This window comes from Heliconius melpomene, chromosome 17 (assembly GCF_056956725.1).
Source record: "Heliconius melpomene rosina isolate 202511_hmr_F chromosome 17, ASM5695672v1, whole genome shotgun sequence".
Classification (NCBI taxonomy): Eukaryota; Metazoa; Arthropoda; class Insecta; order Lepidoptera; family Nymphalidae; genus Heliconius; species Heliconius melpomene.
Window position 1 is genome coordinate 6820923 of NC_140405.1, and position 23420 is coordinate 6844342.

The window sequence follows — 23420 nt, forward strand, 5'->3', positions numbered from 1 at the left end:
TTTAGCCAGATAGGGTTTTTATTTTTCCACATCTTGCGCAATAATTTCTGAAAAGTGTACAGGTTTCACGTAGCCTGTCTGACACATTACACATTGAATCCAGTCGGATTGCGACTTCGTATTTTTATAGTTTTCGAAACATTCTAAACATTCTAATGAAACAGTCTAACTTAGTTTTCAATTGTTTTTGCTTTCTCTTAGCTATATCTTTCTTGTGTTTAAAAAATGCTAATTTAATAAATACTTTAAAAAATATTTTAAAACTATATACCTAACTCCATATACTGAGTATAAAGGGATAGATGCCCCTAAGGGCACCTATACCTCGAAAAATCAGGGCAACTATCCTTTGTGATAGGGATAGATGCCAAGGAATTTTTTTAGTAAATTATAAACAAAATAGAATCTATAAGCACCCACATACAGTCTTAATGAACCAGTACATCGACGTAATAAAAAATATAGCGTAATTGATTACAAATTATAAAGTTATACAACGCAAAATATTAACCTTTAAATCTTTGACGCGTTCACGAATTTCGCCGCGGAGATATTTACTAAAATGTGCTAAACGCGTCCTCATTGCACGAATGTCCTTGGATAACTTTGGTGCGGGAAGACTGTGGCTCCTGCTTGTACAATTATTTTTTTGTCGCGAGTTCGGGAAGTTAGGTATTTTGAAAATGGGGCATCTATCCCACTGCGGCATCTATCCCGGTTTTACCCTATACAACTTCTATAGAACAACTAAAACAAAACCATTTAAACATTAGTTGTGTCAATTTGTATTGTATTCAAATTGGTATTGTTTCTTTAAATAAGTTCAATTTTATTGACTGAAATATTTTTATTAACCAAAATAAACATTGTCAATCTCCGATTCGTACAAAACTGTTCAGTACCCTAATATGTTGGCGAGAGTAATATTTAATAGTTAAAGACCAAGTTACTGGTTCACAGATACGAACAGTTGAGAGCCAGATAAGCTGCCTCGCTCAGAGACATCAATTAGTCATTAATGGTACAAATATAATATTATTATATACTAAGTAAACGCTAATCGACAGCTCTGAGTGCGACTGTAATACTCTAAAGTATATATAACACGTATTTAATATGCAAGACGATGTACACAGCTAGGGTATTAAAGGAAATAAAAGTTGCAATTTCAGTATCACAATTTATTGGACAAAACTTATAGCACAAAAATTATTAATTTAATTGAGTAAATTTCACTTACTCTAATATTATAATTTGAAATAGAAGAAGTAAATTTTTATTATATGATTCATATTATATTTGAAAACTACATTATGCTAATTATATTTATCATTCAGATGGCTAGTTGAGGTGAACGCGTAAATCAACATGTTGAAATAGAAATATTAAAATATACTATTTGTTCCTTTCCCAATACTTTATTTTTACTGTGACACAGATAAAATATCTTTATATAGCCTAGAGCTAGCCAATAAATAATTCAAGACAACCTCAACAAGCCACCCGTATAGAGTAAATGTCAGAAGAGTTAACAATCGATAAAGACACATTGGAATGATTAATATACTTGCCAAGTAGATATGTTTGAAGAGCGTACGCGACTATGAAAATTTCAAAAGTCTATTTAGAAAAATATCTTACCTATATCATCATTATATCTACATAAGACTCAGAAAATTGAATATATATTTATAATTAATTAATTATAAGCTACGAAACAAGGAACTTTACTTCCTTATGATTATGCCTGTAATTTGGTACTTTTAAGCACCTACAAATCTAAATAAGTTATATATAAAAATACATTAATAAGAATTTCTGAAATTTTAGCAATTTTGCTCCCATTCGTTTATTTGAGGATAATCGTATTAATCTGATGAGTAAACATTATACAGACACACACAGTACCTTATTTCTGTTGTCATTAATTTCGAATACTTGGCACTGCTTTATTTTTTGTTATATCTTTCGAAACATTCCAGCTTATATTACCATTTTTATATCATTAGCAAATAAAAGTTTTAAATAGATACTCATAGCAACATCTAAAATACTATCCATTATTTTGTAAATGTTTTATACATATATTAGGCTCTATTAAAATGCTTTAGAAAATACATAATACACGCTAAATGTATTCAAGAAGTAAATTAAATCTATGCACACATAGACGACGATCTAGATTATTATAATTATTATATATTAATAATAATGATTATTATGACGTGAAGCCTTCGTGGCGTAGGGGGCAGGGAGCAGGGGCAGTTGATCCGTGCCCACCCAAGAATTGTGCCCGAAATGAACATATCAATTCAAAGCTTAGGTCTAGACCCCATTAATATATATTGATACTTTTCTATGACCATGACATGATATTATCTTGGCAGCATAAAGTTCGAGATCAGGAGGTCGAAAGCTCTCATTTATTTCCTCACTCGAGGTATAAAAGAAAATTTAGGTTCTTGTCAACTTCGACATTTCCTTGTAGACAGCATGTCAGGCATACACTTTTATTCCACTGAAGCGTTGCAATTTTTCTGGTTTATTTACCTCTCCACCTAGCCATACGTATTAATCAGTTATAATGTAATTAACATACATGTAGATTGTATATTTATAAGTAAATAAATAATTTAAGTTAAACAGGATCAAAGAATTGTATATAAAAAAATCATAATCTTACATTTAACAAAAAAAAACAAATGTTATTTTTACATATTCGAATGATTACTCAACTACGTATTTCAAACTTTTAAAATTATATTTTTAGTTAGGTACATGTGAATAGAAAAAGACAAAGATGATATTAATTTAAAATATATAAAACTAAATATGCTTTATAATTTATAACTTATATTTCGCAATAATTATTGATTTTAAATGTCGCTTTCCAAGAGACCGGCTCGTTTTGGCCTCGGGTAGTCTGTTAATTCTATTTCCTCTATATCTCGTGAAGATCCCGCACGTCCATTTACTGCTCGGCCATTTCTCGTGTGTTTTGGGGTTGATTCGTCTATTTTCAACATTTCAATGTCGACACCCGTTTCGTCTTTATCGACCGCTGTCCTGCTCGGACAACGGTCTAGCTCCTGTCAGGTAGCCTGTAGTTCAGCCAGCACGTGGTCTTCCTCGTGCAAACTCTTTTCTGCCAACCTAAAGCTCTCTAAGAACTCGTTCAGGTCGACTAGGCCATCTTTATTTATGTCCATTAGTCGGCAAATATCCACCAACTGATCTTGAGTCATTGGATTCGGCATATACTTCCCCAGTAATTGACATGCTTCCGAAAATTCTTCTAATGTTATATAACCTTGAAGCAAAACAATACAATGATATCTGAATCAATCTTCAGAGGTGTCATTAAAAAGTAACGATATAAACTTTTTTAACTGACAGTATAACCATAAAGAAGATAATAAAAAGAAGCATAAAATGAATGAAATATGAGAGTTGTTTGTATGATCAAAGTGACAAATTCAAATAACTATGCAGTCACTATGAAATGACAAAAGTTTAAGTTCAATTATGCAACAACTTTTACCTGAATTATCCTTGTCGAGTATTTTAAATATGGCCTCCAAACTTCTTTTATTTTTATAAAGCGTTTCAACAACGGTTTGAGTGTCGGACTTTCGACCAACTTTCTGTAACGAATATGGACAATACAATTTTATATCTGAAACTTTTTTAAATTATAGCAGCAAACTAAATTTGCAGACAGATTGACATATTTTATTTCGTTATATAAAAGATTTTTTTTATTTCGTGTAAAACTTTTCTTTGTATATTTACTTAAGTAATTTTTTTTCACAAAACAAATTTATACATTTATAACATTCAATTCTGTAAAATTTCAATATGACAAATCGGCTAATTAAGCATTAGCCTCAAAAGGCAAAGGTCATTCATTCATTGAAGCGGCAAAATTTTCTGACAAGCTTCAGTAATTTATCAAATTCAATTGAAAGAACAGATTTAAAGTTCACGATTGGTTGAATCTTGGTAATATAGGTGAGATATTATTTTTTTTTAATTACAGGATTATGATATTTTTATAGATAGCAAGTGGCTATTAACACAAATATATATAGATACATAAATATATATTTAAATCAAACTACATCATTGAGCTTTCAACAATTCCCGCTTGAAGAAATCAAATATTTAATATTTTCGTTTCTTTAGTCTAGTGATCAGACAAAGAGTGGCGTTGATTTCCACCACTCAACACGCATTGCCTCGAAGAAAATCGACAGAAAGTGGGGAACGGAGTGCCTTAACACTGGGCTCCTTCAGCCTACTCTGCTACACGCGGGACAGAGCGAATATAAATTATTATAAAAATAGTTGTAAAACGTACATTTGCAGTTAAATCAAATGTGTCCATATAACGGACATGGCGCGTCTCAGTGTCGGTCCGCACGAGCTTATCCTTCAACATACGCCATGGTAGACCAAGGTGTGTAGTTTCTTCCATGGCGTAACACCAGTCGCTTATTGTAATAAAGCCTGTAACAATGACTACTGATAGGGTAATTGCACCAAGACTGATACAGATAAAAAATATATAAAGTTTAAAACTATAATTAAAAGCCAACATCATTAAATAAATTTTAATTTACAAAATATATATTTGGTTTTAGTTCAAATTGCTTTAAATTTGTATTAGTACAAAATAGATATCCAATTATCGACATTGAGCCCCTAGTTATCTACACAAAGTAAACGACACGTAATTATTGATTGAGACAGAATATATGGGCGCTGAATACAAATGATGAAAGAAAATAATTTAAGTATTTTATTGCTGATTTCTATTAAATATTAGCTTTTAATCAGTGACATATTAGAAGTCCTTATAATTTTTTAATTAATTTGACTCATAAAGTAACGGCCCTTGCAATTTGTTATAGAGGATAGTGTTTTCTTCAAAATGTAAAACTAGGCAGCACAAACTAACTAAATGAACTATTTTAATTGTTGGACTGCACTGTAATTTATGTAGAACGAGATCACAAGAAACAAACCGTAAATATCAAAATAGATATTAAAATGTAAAAATAAATAAGCTTTTATTACTAAATCTTATTTTAATTTGAGTGCCCTCTCGTATCTTACTTAAAACCGTAGAAATACAAAGAAAGATGCTGATTAATGATCAGTCTAATGTCACGTTGAATTCTAAAGATAATAGTGACAAATGATTCCCAATTTCAACCAAAACTTTGAGGCAGCAAAAAGAAAATTCAGTTTAGAATAAAATAAAGGAAAGCTTTTAAGCTCGGTTACCTACTAAAGTATAGATATACTTTGTTTTTACTTATGTACTTTTTTATTTAAAAGTTTTAATTTTTTTACTACTTTACTAAGATTAATTTAAAGTTAATATTTAAAAATGGGTCACAATTTCACTGTAGATTTAGTTACTAATATTGCTAACAATAATATTATATAACAATTAATTTAAACAACGTACAATGGAGGAATGTAACGTAAAATTTTCTCTAAATTAAGTAAAATTTTCTCTTATTGTAGAATATTATTTGAATTATTATAATATTCCATTTCCAAGTAATATTTCAGTCAATTTCTACTTTTTAAATCGCACACCAGTAAACAAACAAAACTGTAACTGAAGAAGAAATACACAAGAAAACTTGTAAAGTTGTATGGCAGAGTCATAAACTTCCCTGTAAAGTTCTTTTACTATTTTATTGAATGTAAAATTTTTGAATTTCAAAGAATTTAAATTGAATTTATGTGAAAGTTAGTTTTACAAAAATATATATTTACAGTATAGTGCATTTTAAATATAGCTAAGTATAATATATTTAATTAAGGACAGTCGTGGCGCAGGGCACAAGCGTGGAAATGTAAGCGCATCAGGTTGGAGATTCGATTTCCACTCGAGGAAATAAAATATCTAAAAGTTTCATTTCTTCGCTCTGGTGTCGAGCTAATACGCAGGGTTAAGTTCCTCCACCTAACACGCAACGCCTGTCTTAACACTAGGCTCCCTCAGGAAACCCTCTACATGCGGGATAAAGCGTGAAGCAGGAAAAAAAATGTAATTACAAACCACTTTGGTCCACATCCATGCTCCGAAAAGTGGCTTCCAAAGTTCGTCGTGCCATCACAATATGACTATGTAATTCCCTCATAGCAGATGACTCCACCAGACCAACTCTCTGGCGGAACGTGAGACGGCGAGTACGTGATACAGCTGCCGTGTATTGGACAAATTGCCTGTCTAGAGAATTGCCGCGTAACTTTAGATAAGCGCCTTTGTTGGAACCGAGCTCGTAATAGTTCGATGCAGAGAATATTGTTATCACCTGAGAAAGGAAAACGTTTATAACATATTTAAGTATATAACGTCGTTGTTATTATGACTATGGGCGTAGGAATAGGGGGCCCGGTTAGGCCGTGCCCTTGCCGGAATAGTCTGGTGCCCACCTCAGAGATTTTACTAACGAAAGATTTACGTAGCTATTGGCGAAATGAATTGTGCTCAACTGGCACGCTCGAAACGCCATATATCGAGAAATCAATCAATCTACGTACCTATTTAATGCTAAAGTCCAGCCCCAGGCCCCCTTACCCGAAGATATCTCTAGATATGCCCATGATTATGACAAATAAAATTATCTTGAGTTTACAATGAAAAGAATAGAAAAACATTACATTTCCATTATGCAAGATCTCGTAACCGCCGGGCTTGCATTCGTGACTTCTCACCAAAAAGCTCAACTTGTTCTTGCTCAGAAAAGTAGCGGTAACATCGGGTCCAAAATACGTGCCTGCACCACGTAATGCATTCGCCACACAACCGCCAGTACTCTGTGGGTCTGACCAGAGTATGTCAAAAACCTGGGGGGAAAGAGAATAAATAAAAATAATAAATGAATGTACCCAATCAGTGCAGTTTAAGCATTTATTACAAATATATTACTAAGATGACAATTTTTGCTCTAAGATTACGAGCTATAATAATACAAAAAAAATTGTATAATAATACAAATATCTCTTTATGACTGAAATAATTTTAATTTTATTCTTAAATTATAAATATGAAACATTTTGTTTCTAAATTCCGAAACAGCTTTATTTAATTTCACACTTAATAAATGTTTCAAATACTTTGGAAAGATAATCTTCCCAAGTTTATTACTTAACAAATTCTTTAATAAATTTCATTCATACATTCTAAGCTAACACCGGCACCTCAGAAATATATTTATACGAGGAAAAGATTTATTTGATGTATAGAATACTTATATAAAAGTACCTATCACGGTGATATCGAATGAATCGGTATTTTCATGTAAAAGTTTTTTCTAGTGTAAAGTGCTTTCCCAATGACAGCTTTTAGTCATGTTTTTATTTATTTTTTCATATAAAAGGGCCAGTTAAGTGAATAGGACTAGGTAGATCTACGGTAAGTACCGTATAGGTTTTTATTACAGGGCGAATTTCAAACAAAATGCAACCAAATAGACGCATAAATCGTATCTTTTGATACGGTTTATTTGAAAACTTAATTTTTTCTCAGCTCCAAGGGACAGTATAATTGAGTATTTAAAAAAGGCCTTGACAGACGGTCAACAAACTAATCCTATAGGGGTTCCGTTTATTCCTTTCGAGGTACGAAACCCTAAAAAAGAAAAATACATTAATAATATAACCACCGCAAATATTTTTATCTGATATACGTCCGTACAAGTATAGTATGCTTTTGGCCCCAGTAGCCTCTATTTTGTCACCGCATTTTGCGCGAGGCCGAGGCAGAAGAGCCCCGGCCTTGGTTGGCTAAGTAATAACAACTATAATATACTTAAACAAAAGCCGTAGGTCCGTTATCTACACAATGACAATATTCGTGTCACAAAAAGTAATTTACGATTCAGAATTCAGATATAAGATATCTACTTTCAAAGTAGTTTTATTTGTTTTATCGTATTGCTGAAGCATTGATTATAATGGAACAAATGTAACTTCAACAAAATCATTATAACGTTAGTTATATTTTCACTATAATATATAATGTAGATTTTTTTTCAGCTTTACGCTGTAACCAGCATTTAGCAGGGTAAGTAGAGGGAACCTAGTGTTAAGACTAGACTTCCCCGAATTCTGGAGGTATAGCATGTTGAGTATCTCATTACCAGAACGACGAAATAAAAATATTGAATGTTTAATTTCCTCGAGTAGGAATCGAACCCATAACCTATCGCGTTGACAGTAGAACACTTGTGGCCTTGCGGCACGACTGGCCTCGTTATAATTATATAGTATACGCATATTGGCTCTGCAATCGAGTTGATACCTGAGTCTAATACCTTTGTACATAGAGAAAGCAGTGCACCTCTAACGAGACCTCGCGCTGCATTAATTTACCTAGATTTACCTAGTTATCCAACCTACATCTACCTCGCGTTATAGGCATACTGCAGGCCACTGCCAGCTCGGTGGTTAATTTAGTATGTACATTCATTATCCTGATTGTATTTTTGGTCACGGCTTCAAATTCTGGAGCATTCATTTGTATCTATCGCATAAAGTTTATGATGGTTTTTCCTTAAAGAATATAGAAAGCACTTAGTTAAGACACTCCGTTCCCTATTTTCCGCTTTTTTTTTGGGGTATTGCAGAACTCAACGCTGGAATTAAGAGCGAAGAAATGAAAATATTAATAATAATTCACTTCCTCGAGCGGGGATTGAACCCACAACCGTCGCGTTACGATCACATCATTGTGTTCCTTCGCCACGACGGCCTTAACATTAACGTGTATTAAATAGCCCTCAGATAATATATTTATAAAAACCGATATTTTAAACAAATATAATATTTTTTAAAACGACTTTTATGATGAACTAACATCACGAAATGCACTGAATGCTGTCGTAGTCTACATTTCGTTAACAACTAAAACAAAAGCTCTCTCAGTGGTTTGTGTAAAACCAGCTGAATGTTAAAACACACGTGTTTTCATTCGACGACGACTTTTTTTCTGTAGTAGAGTGAAATGTATGTAGTAAACAAGCTAGGATTTTCCCTTTTTAGTTCAGTAGTCTGTATTTTCTAGTTAATGCTTTAAAGCAACTTTTAACTTTAGAGGCCAGTCGTGGTGCAGGAGCACAAAGTGTGCCTGTAAACTGGTTGTGGGTTCGACCCCTACTCAAAGAATTGAAATATCTATTTAAATTTATACTTTTCTTATTTCTTCGCTCTGGTGTCGACGCTAAGCGCGACGTTGAGTTCCGCCACTCAAATGGGAAACGGTGTGTCTTAACACTAGATAATATAATCCTATATCTTATAAAACAAAGTCGCTTTTCGTGTCTGTCTGTTGTTTCTAACTCTTCTTCTTCTAAACCACCCAACGGATTTTGATGCGGTTTTCACCATTAGATCGAGTTTTTTTCGTAGAAGGTTTATATATAGTTTATTATTTGTACATTCTTATGTAAATTAACATAAATACGATAAATGTGTATAAAGTCCTACCCGTTGAGACACTTTCGCGCATGCGCTGCTTTAATGGTAAGTACTACATGAAAATAATGTACTGGAGTATTGTGCCTCTTAATAAGATCTACAAAAAAGTCCGCGAGAGCATATTCGTATCTTTTAAGAATAACGTGTAGTGATCATATTTCTGTCTAAAAATAATAATTTCAATATATTTTTTATTGTGAGCGATATTTTTCCATAATGGTATTAATCCTTATCCTTTAAAATACTTTATTAAATTTCTACGTTAAACGAAGATAAAATTTGCTTTTTACACTATTTCGAAATTGCGAATAGTTTTACAGAAAAACGCATTTAATTGTTGACACATCCCGCCGTTGACACTTCAGCTGTATGTTACTCAAGTTTCACTTATCCCTTACTCTCAGCATATAAATAAGTATATTAGTTACGTTGGCCATTTAATGTAGACCAAAACTGTCTTTTACTGTTTTCCATTTTAATAAGTACTTTAGAAGTTGTTACAATATCAAAAAATCCTTTGCGAAACGGCTCGCCACTCGCCATGCGCCCGCCGTGCCCGCCTGCCTTACACGCATCGGTGGTTCAGTGGTAGAATGCTCGCCTGCCACGCGGGCGGCCCGGGTTCGATTCCCCGCCGATGCATTCTATTTAATTTTCCTCACAGGCAGCCACGTAGTACTTGCTTTTCATCAGGGACAGAATACCCTCTTCAGCATTAACCACAAGCTCGAAAAAAAAAACCCGTCTGTCTCTATAGCAACGAAGATTTAGATGCGTTTGCACGTATTGGATAATTGGAGTTGAATGTATTATTTCAGCGCGATATATTTGGTTTCATATTTTTTGTAGTAGTTATTAGTAGGTAGGTTTTTGTTTATAATTTCTTCCGTTTAAAAATAGTCATCCTATATCCTATATCCTATATATCTTATAAAACAAAGTCGCTTTTCGTGTCTGTCTGTTGTTTCTAACTCTTCTTCTTCTAAACCACCCAACGGATTTTATTGCGGTTTTCACCATTAGGTCGAGTGTTTTTCGTAGAAGGTTTATATATAGTTTATTATTTGTACATTCTTATGTAAATTAACATAAATACGAAAAATATGAATAAAGTCCTACCCGCTGAGACACATTCGCGCATGCGCTGCTTTAATGGTAAGTACTACATGAAAAAAATGTACTGGAGTATTGTTCCTCTCAATGAGATCTACAAAAAAGTCCGCGAGAGCATATTTTTATCTTTTAAGGATAACGTGTAGTGATCATATTTCTGTCTAAAAATAATAATTTCAATATATTTTTTATTGTGAGGGATATTTTTCCATAATGGTATTAATCCTTATCCTTTAAAATACTTTATTAATTTTCTACGTTAAACGAAGATAAAATTTGCTTTTTACAATATTTCGAAATTGCGAATAGTTTTACAGAAAAACGCATTTAATTGTTGACACATCTCGCCGTTGACACATCAGCTGTATGTTACTCAAGTTTCACTTATCCCTTACTCTCAGCATATAAATAAGTACATTAGTTACGTTTGCCATTTAATGTAGACTGTCTTTTACTGTTTTTCATTTTAATAAGTACTTTAGAAGTTGTTACACGATCAAAAAAATCCTTGCTGCGAAACGGCTCGCCACTCGCCATGCGTCCGCCGTGCCCGCTTGCCTAACACGCATCGGTGGTTCAGTGGTAGAATGCTCGCCTGCCACGCGGGCGGCCCGGGTTCGATTCCCGGCCCATGCATTCTATTTAATTTTCGTCACGGACAGCCACGTCGTGCTTGCTTTTCATCAGGGACAGAATACCCCCTTCAGCATTAACCACAAGCTCGAAAAGAAAAAACCCGGCTGCCTCTAAAGCAACGGAGGTTTAGTTAGATGCGTTTGCACGTATTGGATAATTGGAGTTGAATGTATTATTTAAGCGCGATATATTTGGTTTCACATTTTTTGTAGTAGCTATTAGGTAGGTAGGTTTTTGTTTATAATTTCTTCCGTTTAAAAATAGTCATTTAACTATCTAAAAATAGTCATTTAAATATATTTTAATAAGTACTTGAAAAGATTAGTAGCACAGATTTAAAATTACGGTACCTACTAAAAATCCTTGCTGTGTAAAACAATTGAAAAATCCTTATTGAAACTAAGAAAATGCGGGTTGCATTAGGGTTTAATTAATTTTCACATTATCTTAAGTGCTTTGCAAACAAACATTACATGAATAATCCAGTAGTTAAAGCGGGCGAAGCCGCAAGAGGGTCGCTAGTTTAAATATATTTTAATAAGTACTTGAAAAGATTAGTAGCACAGATTTAAAATTACGGTACCTACTAAAAAATCCTTGCTGTGTAAAACAATTGGAAAACCCTTATTGAAACTACGAAAATGCGGGTTGCATTAGGGTTTAATTAATTTTCACATTATCTAAAGTGCTTTGCAAACATACATTGTATGAATAATCCAGTAGTAAAAGCGGGCGAAGCCGCAAGAGGGTCGCTAGTAATTAATAATTCTTATTATTTTATTTAAAAATATCAACATTTTACAAGCTAGTGTAACATTTTTCACTTCCTGTACAGACGGAAACATTTCCTTTTTAAAAGCCTAACTCCATAGTTAACATAATAAAAACTTACCCCAAATAAACTTAATAATAACCTAAACCCTAATAAACGAAGCACATGATTACAGCGATCGACAAATTGTACAAGACTCCCTCAGAGGACAGAACTTCATAAGCAGTTCTAGAACAGTTTATCGAGTCACACTCAGGGGTCCGGTGATAAAGCTATATTACTAAAGGATGATACTTTCAGACTTGGTGCCGAGGGCAAAGAAATATGATGAGAGAGCGACAATAACTCAATAAACCCGTACATTTGGCAAACGAAATGAAAGCTTCGTGAATCTTTTATTTTAACTCGAACCCATTTGTTTCATCTATATCTACATAAAATATACGTATATATTTATTGTAATATAAATTATATTTAGTATGAGCATTTTTTAATTTCACTTCTTTTATTTTTCGAGATGGGTCAGGACATGGTGATATGGGATTTTAGTCTCCATTCCACCCCATTACACTCATTCGTTTAAACATTGTTTGGTATGTTAAAATGTAGGTGATAAACGTACAATAAGCCAATTGTTACACGATGAAAAAGTAATAAAATATCATAAAATATCGATATATCATGTCAGTATGCAGCACCACGTAAAAGGCTTAATTGGGGCCGTCCGTATAAAAGTGGGCGAATCCATATAAAATGTAAAATGATATCAAATCTTTTGAATCATTAATTTTATACAATTAACGATGGAGTTGTTTTTTTTTTTATAAATAACACAAGGTGTGGTCAGCTATTGAGGTTAACTTTTCTTTTTCTCAGGAAAGTAGAGAAGTTAATGTGAACGTAATGTAACGAGAGTCCGTTCTGAAATTAATATTTTTAATGTCGTTAAATATTTCCAGGTTTTCTGGAGAAGATGAAGATTTTTATTTCGATCACGTATTGAATATGCTGAACGCATATTTCCCAATGGGGTAAGTTTTTAAGAAAGAAGGCACAATGCCTTTGATAAACAAAGCTATTTTTTATTCAAATATCTCCCAAGTCTCCCAATCAGACCATTTCGTATGTATGTATGCCAACTAACCGCATGCCCGCCAGTCGAAGATAATTTTAAATTTATATACAAATATACAACTGGGACATGCATAATTTTGAAAACTATATTGTGAGCTTAGCCGCTTTATGCAATGACATAATTTCACTTTTATAACTAACTTCATTTTATCCTAACACCCTACGGTATTAGGGTACGTGACAAGAGAAGCCAAACTAACATTGTAGTTTACTGGCTTCAACTCCCACGTATTCAGATTCTAGTTTTAAAATGTTTAAACGTGATGGAAAATAATGTAACTTTAACATTTTAAAGAGACTAGAGCTGATATACTATAAAATATTTGCTAAGCGTGAGGTATTTTAGCACTGTTTAGTCATACGAGTACTATATAAATCAGCTTCACATTGTATCCCGCACGCAGCAGGATAGTCAAAGGGAACCTAGTGTTAAGACACTCTGTTCCTAACTTTCCGCTGAATTCTGGAGGCATTGCGTGTTGAGTAGCGAAGCTCAATTCCACGTTTTGCCTTAACACCAGAGCAAAGAAATAAAAATAAAAAAAAAAAAAAAATAACTCACTTCCTCGAGTGGGGATCGAACCCACAACCAGTCGCGTTTACAGTCACACTTTGTACCCCTGGTACATCTAGCCTTGGCACGACTGGCCTCTCATCTATATATATAAAATCGAAAGGTCACTCACTCATCACGAAATCTCAGAAACTACATGTGCTAGGAATCTCAAATTTTGCATAAGAGTTACTTATAGGACGTAGGTGCTCGCTAAGACGGGAATTTGAAAAATTCAATTTCTAAGGGGTTGTTTTTGGAGTCGAAACTTTGTATGAAATTTCGTTACTACAAATGCTAGGAGTCTCAAATTTTACATAGACGTCACTAGGACGTAGTGACATGGACATGGAGACAGAAATTAATAATAACATAGTTCACGCGGGTGAAACCGCGAGCGGGTCGCTAGTATTATATAAATTTCCACGAAATCAAAAATTGTGCGAAGACTTAACTAACTAGTAAGTAAAGTGGTAATGAAGCTTTTCTTTTAGTTCATTATAGAAACGTATTAGTTTCGCTACGGGCGTAATCTACTTATCGACAAGATTAAGCCCAAGAAAGTGCCTAATTACTTTCTGATAAAATACAGAACACGTATCTTATATTTTAGGCGTACATTTGTTAGAATCTTTTTTTTCTTCACTACAAACTGAATCCCGCACATCGCAAGGTAGAAGCAGAGGGAACCTGGGAACCTAGTGTTAGAGCACTCCGTTCCCATTCTCCCATGCCCAGGTCTGGAAGCATTGAGCTACCAGAGCAAGAAAATGACCCAGAACCTGTCTCGTTTACTGTCACATACTGGAACCCCTGCGCTACGACTGGCCTCAAAATATGATTTATCATTAAATATTTTTTATTACTTTTCCATTTACAATCATTACTGGATGTTTAAGAAAAAAAAGACAACAAACTATTGACTTTATATTAAATTATTATTAGTTGACTCTATCACAACATAACCTCTTTATTAAAATAGTCTGTACTGCATTGCAGTGTCATCTACCCTCAAGATGACCCTGAAACGATTTAAAACGGTTTTACTTTACGAGACTTTACTAGACGAACGTTCCCAACATAATACCTACTTACTAGTGAAGTGGGTAGAAAAAATAACAATATACAATACTCGTGACTGTTCTAAGAAACAATATGAGATGTAATGACAATGCTTAACTCTCACATATTACATTCAGGCGTAGAGACGTAGATAGATATAATTATTTTTATATAAAAAAATACTCGTAAATACCACATAATCTATACCTAAGCTTTGAAATGAGCTTCATGCTGTATTCCGCACATGGCAGGGTAGGCAGAAGGAACCTAGTGTTACGACACTTTCCCATTTTCCTCCGAATTCTGGGGGCATATTGAGTGGTAGAACCCAATGCCGGGCTTGCCCTTGACACCAGAGCGAAGAAATGGAAATAAAAAAATAAATAAATATTTCATTCCTTCGAGTGGAGATCAAAACCACAACCCACACATATTAGCTCCTACGCCATAACTGGCCTCCTAAAGCTTTGGCTATATATTTTGGGTATATTTGACTAACAAGAACTATTTTGTTTTAACAAGAAAACTATTAAACTCGTGAGACGCTTTTACAAGTTGCACGGAAACTAATTAGACGGTGACCCGATAGTAAACCGAGAGTAACACGATAAGCGCAGAATCCACCGGATGATTACTGCGATCGTTAGAATGTTCTGGCACAGTTTTCATTATTAGGAGCTTACCCTGTCATCAGTTTCTTATTAATATATAACTCGTTTAAAAATATATTCTTATTAATTTACAATATCTAATGTTATTGCGGTGCCTTTAAAAAATACCAATTATATTTCTTTATCATCTTGTCTAATATAAGAAAATATTTAATTTCGAAATATTTCCCTGGTCAAGAAAGCGTGGTGTTGAATTTCATAATTCAAAACACAATGTTAACTAATGAGCGAAAGTATGCAAGCAATGTTTCATATATTTCTCTCTGTCCCTGCTTTAAAATATTAGAGATACTAGTAAATAAAAAAGCTGCATTTATTTTTCATAAAAATGCCTTATAATTTTACCCTAAAAACAACAGTTTTGTTATTTTAGATGGAGCAAAAAAAAAGCAATTAAAAATTAATACAATTTCTCTAAATTATTATAATTATTATATGTCTACAGTAAAATAATATTTTAAATAAACTCTCAAAAATAAAATCTTAGAAAAAAAAAATAAGAATTGGCATCAGTCAAAATATAAATCAGTATATGACTCGGCTATAAGGCACAATAAGATCGATCGATGAGCTAGGGAATAAATAATTGATACTCACCTGTTTCCACTCCACCTTATCAATTACTTCTGCGGGATTCGCGCTCTCGTTCATCGGTGGCCGGAGAAGGGAGACGTACTGCAAAGATAATGCTATTTGTAATTGCCACTTCACCTATAAAACTTTCATGTTGCTTTTTATATTTAAAAGCATATATGTTGTTTTTATTTTCATACTAGCGGACGCGCGCAGCTTCGCCTGCTTATTTGCACTCTTAGGGGTGAATCCTAATAAACCATAACGACACGTGTTCAATGAAATATTTTTAAGAGTCTAAATTTCAAATCTTATAAAAATCGGTGGCGATTTAAATTTACAAACTTTCAACCCCTATTTCATCTCCTTAGGAGTCGAATATTACAAATTCCCGTCTTAGCGAGCACCTACGTCCTATAAATAACTCCTATGCAAAATTTCAGATTCCATGATGAGTGAGTGACCTTTCGATTTAATATATATATAAAAGACTCTTCAGCAAAATATTATATCAATTTTTGTTTTTATTTCATTTGCATGTGGAAAATATGACATTGTTTTTATATCAATAAGTTGGAATATAGTACATACGTTGGAGGAAATAGCTGATATTATATTAATAATTGATACTGTGATATCGCAGTAGGTATATATTTATTTTGTGCTCGTCATCTCTTGTGTCGTTAATTACCTTCCTATTGAAAGAAAATATTACAGCTTCACAGAAAAATGTCAGAGCAATTTATTTTGTTTTTTTATCCTAAACTAGCGGACGCGCGCAGCTTCGCTTGCTTATTTAGGGGTGAGTTCTAATAAACCACGAAACGTATTCATTGAAATATTTTTAAGTGTCTAAATTTCAAATTTTATAAAAATCGGTGGCGATTTAAAGATTTTTCCATACAAACTTTCCATCCCTTATTTGCACCCTTAGGGGTAAAATTCTAGAAAATCATGAAACATGTGTTCAATTAAATACTTTAAAGAGTCTGAATTTTAAATTTTATAAAAATTGGTGCCGATTTAAAAAAAATGTATACAAACTTTCAACCCCGTATTTGCGTAGGGGGAGAATTCTAGAAAACGATGAAACACGTGTTCCATTAAATACTTTTAAAAATCTAAATTTCAAATAAAATCGGTGCCGATTCAATTTTTTTTCCATACAAACTTTCAACCCCTATTTCACCCCTTTAGGGTTAAAATTTTTAACCCTTCCCTTCTTAGTGGATGTCCAGATTATGAAAGTAAACATCTGTCCAAATTTCACGTTTCTACTCACAGCGGTTACGGCTGTGCGTGCATCTTACCTCAGTCAGTGAGGACCAGTCCTTTTATATATATAGATATCTATTTGTTTTATATATAGTATTTATTTAATACATAGATATTTATATAATACATAGATCAAATTAAGTTAGTTTAAGTATTAATAATTTTGTTACGTTTCACATAAAAATGACTATTTACTTAATAATAGTATCGATTTTTAAAAACAAAGTGTTTCGAAATATCCGCATTAAAATTCACTACAGTAAGATGATTGTCCTAAATGAATATTAATATCAATTTAAAATCTTATACCTACAACAATTTTGGCTTTTAGTAATTTTACCTAATACCTTTAATATTAATGGATCTTTGGATGTGTTGAAATAGTGGTACGTGTCCTAAGAGCGAAGGAAAATATTTTCATGATAATAAATTAGGCTATGACTTTAAAAGCTCGCGACAGCGGTTTTTAATACACCTCAAATATACAACCGGGAATACCTTTTATAACAAAAATTAGTATGGTTTTAATATTGTAGTATCCTATTTGTAAATAATTGCCCAAAAGATCTTAAAATATTTTAGGTACTTGCCGTTGCCATATTTTTTGCAAAATTATAATTTCTTGTTATATCTTATGTTATTTAAATCAAAACTTACCTTATCCCTTTCTAGGCTTCTCACCATATCCAAGTCGGTAGTATCAGATATACCGCCGTGGACGACAAACACGCGATTATTAATGATGGTGCCCAGGGGAAGCCAGCGGTATACATTTTCTATCAGCTTCAACAACCGTTCAGCGTTGTGCTATATAATAATATAAAACATATTAATTTTATGAGACCAATGGAGAGTAGAGGTTTAATGGGGCTGTGTCTGACTGTGTACAGTGGTTATCAATTCGATTCCCATTCAGAGTAAAGCACTTTTTTAAGTAGGGTAGTTTAGAGTAGAGCTCTTTATTTCTCCCCTCTAGTAAAACGAATGCTTCATTGGGTTACTCGTCACTCTAAACACATTGGGTTACTCGTCACTCAAACTCAAATGCGGGCGGAAAGAAGAAAGAAGAAGAACGGAGTGTCCTGACAAAATACGCATTGCGTTGGTATTATGTAGGTATACGAAAAAAATATACTACAAAAATCTTCTTCGATAAAAGCCGTCCCTCAAAGAAAGTTGACAATCATTAAAGGGATTCCCATTTCGTTGACAGCTAACCTACATAATGATATGAAAAACTCATGTGTAACCCGCGTTGGGTTACATTGTGATAATGTCTACTGTCATCCATATCAGGATAAATTTTATGCAAATACAACTTAACGCCGCGCTTAGCCTTGTTACCAGAGCCATGGAATATAAATATTTAAATAATTATTTCCCTCGTGAGTGAGAATCGAACCCACTTGGTCCAATTTCTTGTATTTCTGTTTCCCACAAGTAGCAACGTAAGCAGATGGAACCTGGGAACCTAGTGTAAAGTGTTAAGTCCGTCCCCCATTAAAACATTTCCTCATATACTTGCTGTATTGTTATTAATATTGAAGATATTTTATTATTTTTTGCATTGTTATGAAAAAAAAAAAAAAACGATAACGATTTGAAAAATTAACGAATAAGAATTAATTTAACATAAAATAATGTAGAACAGAGTGCCCTTATTGTACTTTTCCATTTGTTTTGTGTCGTTAAAAACTTCTAAAAGCCTCCTGAGAGCTATCCCGTACCTACCTATATATGTTAGCTATGACCTTCAAATGCTACGTCTCTAAAGGATTTTGTCGCAGGACTTTGAAAACTTGTTTCTGTATTTTTTTTAAAAAATACTTTTTCTTGATTAAATCCTAAAGTATATAATATAATATGTATTTCACTCAAAATTTATATCTTTACGCATGAAATTCACAATTTACACTTCCAATTTATCGTTTTATCTCATTAAATACGTCACTTTAAGTATCAAATTGGTATTTTTATAACTTAAAAATTCTTACTTTTAGTTTTACTAATTTACTTATTTGAAAATTGGGCGACGAAGTGTCTTAACGCTAGGTTCTCTCTGTCTTGCCTGTTATATTCGGGATAATGCGGACAGCTAAACAAACATACTCTCTGTTCTTCTCATTCATTTCACTCAAAAATCAACAATAGTATTTTTTTTGTTAGGGTATAAAAATTTCATCAAAATTATTAAATAATTATTATATAATTTTTGAGTAGATAGATAAAAAAATATATAGGTATCTACTTCCTGATAGACAACATACATTATTAATTTATTAGTGCTATATTTTTTTTATAAAACTAAATAACTAACATTTTAAGCCCCTTTAACTTTTTAGCTTATAAAATGGACACTCACCCTGTATTTTTGATGTACTTCCCGTATAAAGCCATACCTGCGAAATTAACAGAAACACTTATTATCTAACAGAAGTCATACATAAAAAAAAATATACATTTACTTCACCATTTTCTCACATAAATACAAGCATTACGGAATTTACATTTGATTCGGGACCAATTTTGTACTGAACCGTAAAATAAAAGTCATATCAAAGCCCTTCATTCCATTCCGCTTGGAAATAGTTTTTTTCCTAATGGCAAAATATTAAACGAAAATCAGGGACAATAAATAAGCTTAGATTTTATTTGCATTGTATAATACAATAAAATAACATCAATTCTTATAGAAATAAGTAAATAAAGGCTCTCGTGGCGCAGTACCACGGCGAATGACTGTAAACGCGACGGTTGTCGGTACGATTTCCACTTGGGGAAATGAAATATATAATATTCCCTTTGCCTTGCTCTAGTAATAAAACAAAGCATGACGTTAAGTTTCAAAATTCATCGGAAAGTGGGGAATGGGGTTTCTTAACACTAAGTTCCCTCGGCCTACCCTAAACAGGGATAAAGCATGAAACAAAAAAAAAAGAAAATCAAACATGACTTTTAATACCTGGAGTTCATAATGAGATCTTCGTGGTTGCCGCGATTTAAATAAACTCCTCCAGGAAAGGCCAGCATGCAGGCAAGTAATAGCAAAAACACTTCCAATCCTTTCTTGCCACGATCAACGAAGTCTCCGTTGAATATGTATGGATTCTCGGGCGACGGTAACCCATTCTGCACGGAACGAAAATTTCAATGTATTAAAATCACCCTCGTGGAAATGAAGATAAACACCAAAATCCGGTTAAACCTTGTTTAAAACTCTTAAAATGTTATTATAAACTCGACTACAATTAATCTTGATAAAGTCTCCCTTTATTATAAATAACGCTACGTCTGGCTGGATTTAAACAAAAACGATGTACGGGACGCGATATGAGTGATGATTGTGTCCGATTGCAAACGCGTGTAACATACAAACATACAGAGATTAAAAATCACTTAACGCGATTGTTTTCTATTATATATTAGTAATTTAGTATTATTACATATACTATAATATGCTACGAGTATATGTATCCCGCACACAGCAGGGTAGGCCTAGTGTTAAGACACTCCGTTCTCCACTTTTTGCCGAAATCTAGCGGCAATGCGTGTTGTGAGGCGGAACTTAACTCCGCGCTTTGCCTCGACACCAGAACGAAAAACTGAAAATATTATAATAAATTTAAATAAATATTTCTATTCCTCGACTGGGGATCGAACCCACAACCGTCGCGTTTACTTTTATAAGACGAAGAACAATCAACATTAATTCGCGAATCCCCACAAATGCAGGCTGACCGTGGCGGAGGCTACTTACGCAATGCGTGCTCGAATCGATACAAGGTTACGCAATCGTTATCCTCCGTCAGATTCGCGTTATCCTGTCGAAGAGGACAAATGTTACCCGGATTATCCAATTCGCCTTTTTATATCGTTTTGGCGTTTTGAGCGCGATGACTATTTTTTTGCGTCATTCTATATTTGTATAAGATTTCTTAAATGACGAATAAAGTGCAGTTAGTCCGAGCTTAAATAGACGGTACGGTTGTAGGTACAAATTTAATTCAAGAAAAAAATAATGCATAAATTTTGATCGATTTCCGAAGTAATAAGTAGTAAAGTTAAAAACAAATTAAAGAGTAACTAGGTTCCGAGACAAATTAAAGAAAATACATATAAATAAAAATTAAACATAATAAAATTTAATAAAAAATTACGCTACATAATACAAGCACTCCATCTACTTTAATAAAATAAATTAAAAACAAAACCCATAAAGAAAATAAAAGTCAAAACGACACTGTAAAACAACTGTTTTATGATAGAAACAGCTCGTTTGACACTAGCAGAGAAATAGCTTCAATTAAGTCATTCAAATAAAGCGTTGTTCTTAACGTTCATTAATAGTGACGGAAAAGGCAATAGAAAAACAATATCAACAAACGAGGTCGTCCGGCGTAACAGGCGGCCTATCAATCAAGGGTAAGTCAGCAGTCGGCAGTCAGCACAAATTGGATGACGCGTGCGCCGCTCCCTAATTGTTAGTACAACACGAGTTATCGCCGTCTTGACGTCAAACCAGAGATTATATACTGGCGACTTGTGCTGGTTCCCTTTTAGGGTTCCGTAAGGAAAAAACGGAACCCTTATAGGGTCACTTTGTTGTCTGTCCGTCTGTTGCTTAACCTCGAATAAGATACTTATAATTCCTCTAACCAAAGAAATTCAAAGATAATCCTGCCAATTTGAATTTTAAATTTGCATTACGTGATTGGATAAAGAAGGTTAACGACTTTTTTTCTCGTTTCTAGGTCGAACTGTCATCCTTAACTGTTTTCTTACGACGCGACGCTGAGACGCTATTTCCCGTAAAATTCATAACTCATTGTCCCATTGAAACTGCAATCTGGGTCTGTGCCAGACACTAAAACACATATGCATATCAAGAGGTCTAATATTACCGCACTTTGCTCTAGAAGATTTTTACAAAATTTGAGGTAAAATAGTGTAAATTACATACTATTCACGATCGGGGGAATGACATAATTAATACTTTCATTTACTCGCTCTGATACCGAGTTCCGCCAACACGCAATTTCTTCAGAATTTAGTAGATAGTAGGTAACGGAAGTCTAATTAGGGAATGCTCGTCTTAACATTACGTTCCCAGGTTCCCTCGACCTTCCCTTTGTGTTGATTACAACGTGAAGGTAATATAAAAAAAAATCTTACACCACTATGGCCAGTGGGACAACTTTTCAATATAACTGCGATTAACTTGACATTGAGTCCCCACTTAACACGCAGTATCTCGAAAATTGGGGGAAATTTGTCTAAACACTGTATTCTAAAATTTTTTTTGACTTCCTATAACTGGCTATACATATGTGAGAAAAAGGTTGAAAATAAAAAAACAATCTTTCAATGTATATCCATGACAGCCAAAAATATTATTCGCTATTTTTGAGTACAACTCGAAATACAAAACAATAAAGTACCACAATATGAATAGAACCGGCAAATCAATATCTATTCGTAGATGTCTATTACATATTATGTATGTATGTACGTTTGTGTACTGAGGCAATTGAATGAATTCAGACCTCATTTGGCTCGGCAAAGGTAAACGGGCCTTTGTTTTGCCAGATAGTGAAATTAAGATATAAACTAGCTTGAGTAGGGTTGGAATTTGAAAATAAATCGTTTTACATACAATTAAACTTTACCTGATTGCATTATATTTGCTCAGTTATGGTGTTTCTTATATATCTATTAAAATTTCCATGTCCAAGTGACGGTTGTAAATTTCTTAGATTTATCAGTTGACGAGATGGAATGCTATTTATTAAACATTTTTTACATTTTTATAGTGTTTTTCCATACTTAGGAAAGAAAAATAATCCCTCGGTTATATTTGCTTGCCTTGTCAAGTGCAGGATTAACCAGTGAAGATAAAAACAAAAAAGAAAAGTAAAACATAAAATATAAAATTATCCTTTTGATCATTAGTCATATTTTTTTATAAAAGAATACTATTTCTTATTCTTTATCTCTAACTAGATAAGTATATACATTTTGTAGAGATGTTAATTTATACCCTTCTAACAAAAAGGACTAAATTATTACGTAACTTTTCCTCTCGGCTAACTTTGTTGCTGAAAACCTTTTCAGTTTTATGTAGCACATAAAA

General features: G+C 33.3%; 1 protein-coding gene across 1 annotated transcript in view; it reads right to left on the reverse strand.

Moving 5' to 3' along the window:
• Nucleotides 1-1166: 1166 nt before the first annotated feature.
• Nucleotides 1167-23420, reverse strand: part of rdgC (retinal degeneration C) — a 38782-nt gene continuing 16528 nt past the window's right edge. Inside the window, exons 6-14 of the mRNA XM_085200407.1 lie at nt 20253-20419; nt 19653-19689; nt 17948-18097; nt 16040-16117; nt 6685-6870; nt 6080-6335; nt 4361-4509; nt 3542-3644; nt 1167-3310 (exon numbers count right to left, since the gene is read on the reverse strand). Coding sequence (XP_085056533.1) covers nt 3093-3310; nt 3542-3644; nt 4361-4509; nt 6080-6335; nt 6685-6870; nt 16040-16117; nt 17948-18097; nt 19653-19689; nt 20253-20419 — 1344 coding nt within the window. The 3' untranslated portion in view covers nt 1167-3092. The remainder of the gene's footprint in view (nt 3311-3541; nt 3645-4360; nt 4510-6079; nt 6336-6684; nt 6871-16039; nt 16118-17947; nt 18098-19652; nt 19690-20252; nt 20420-23420) is intronic.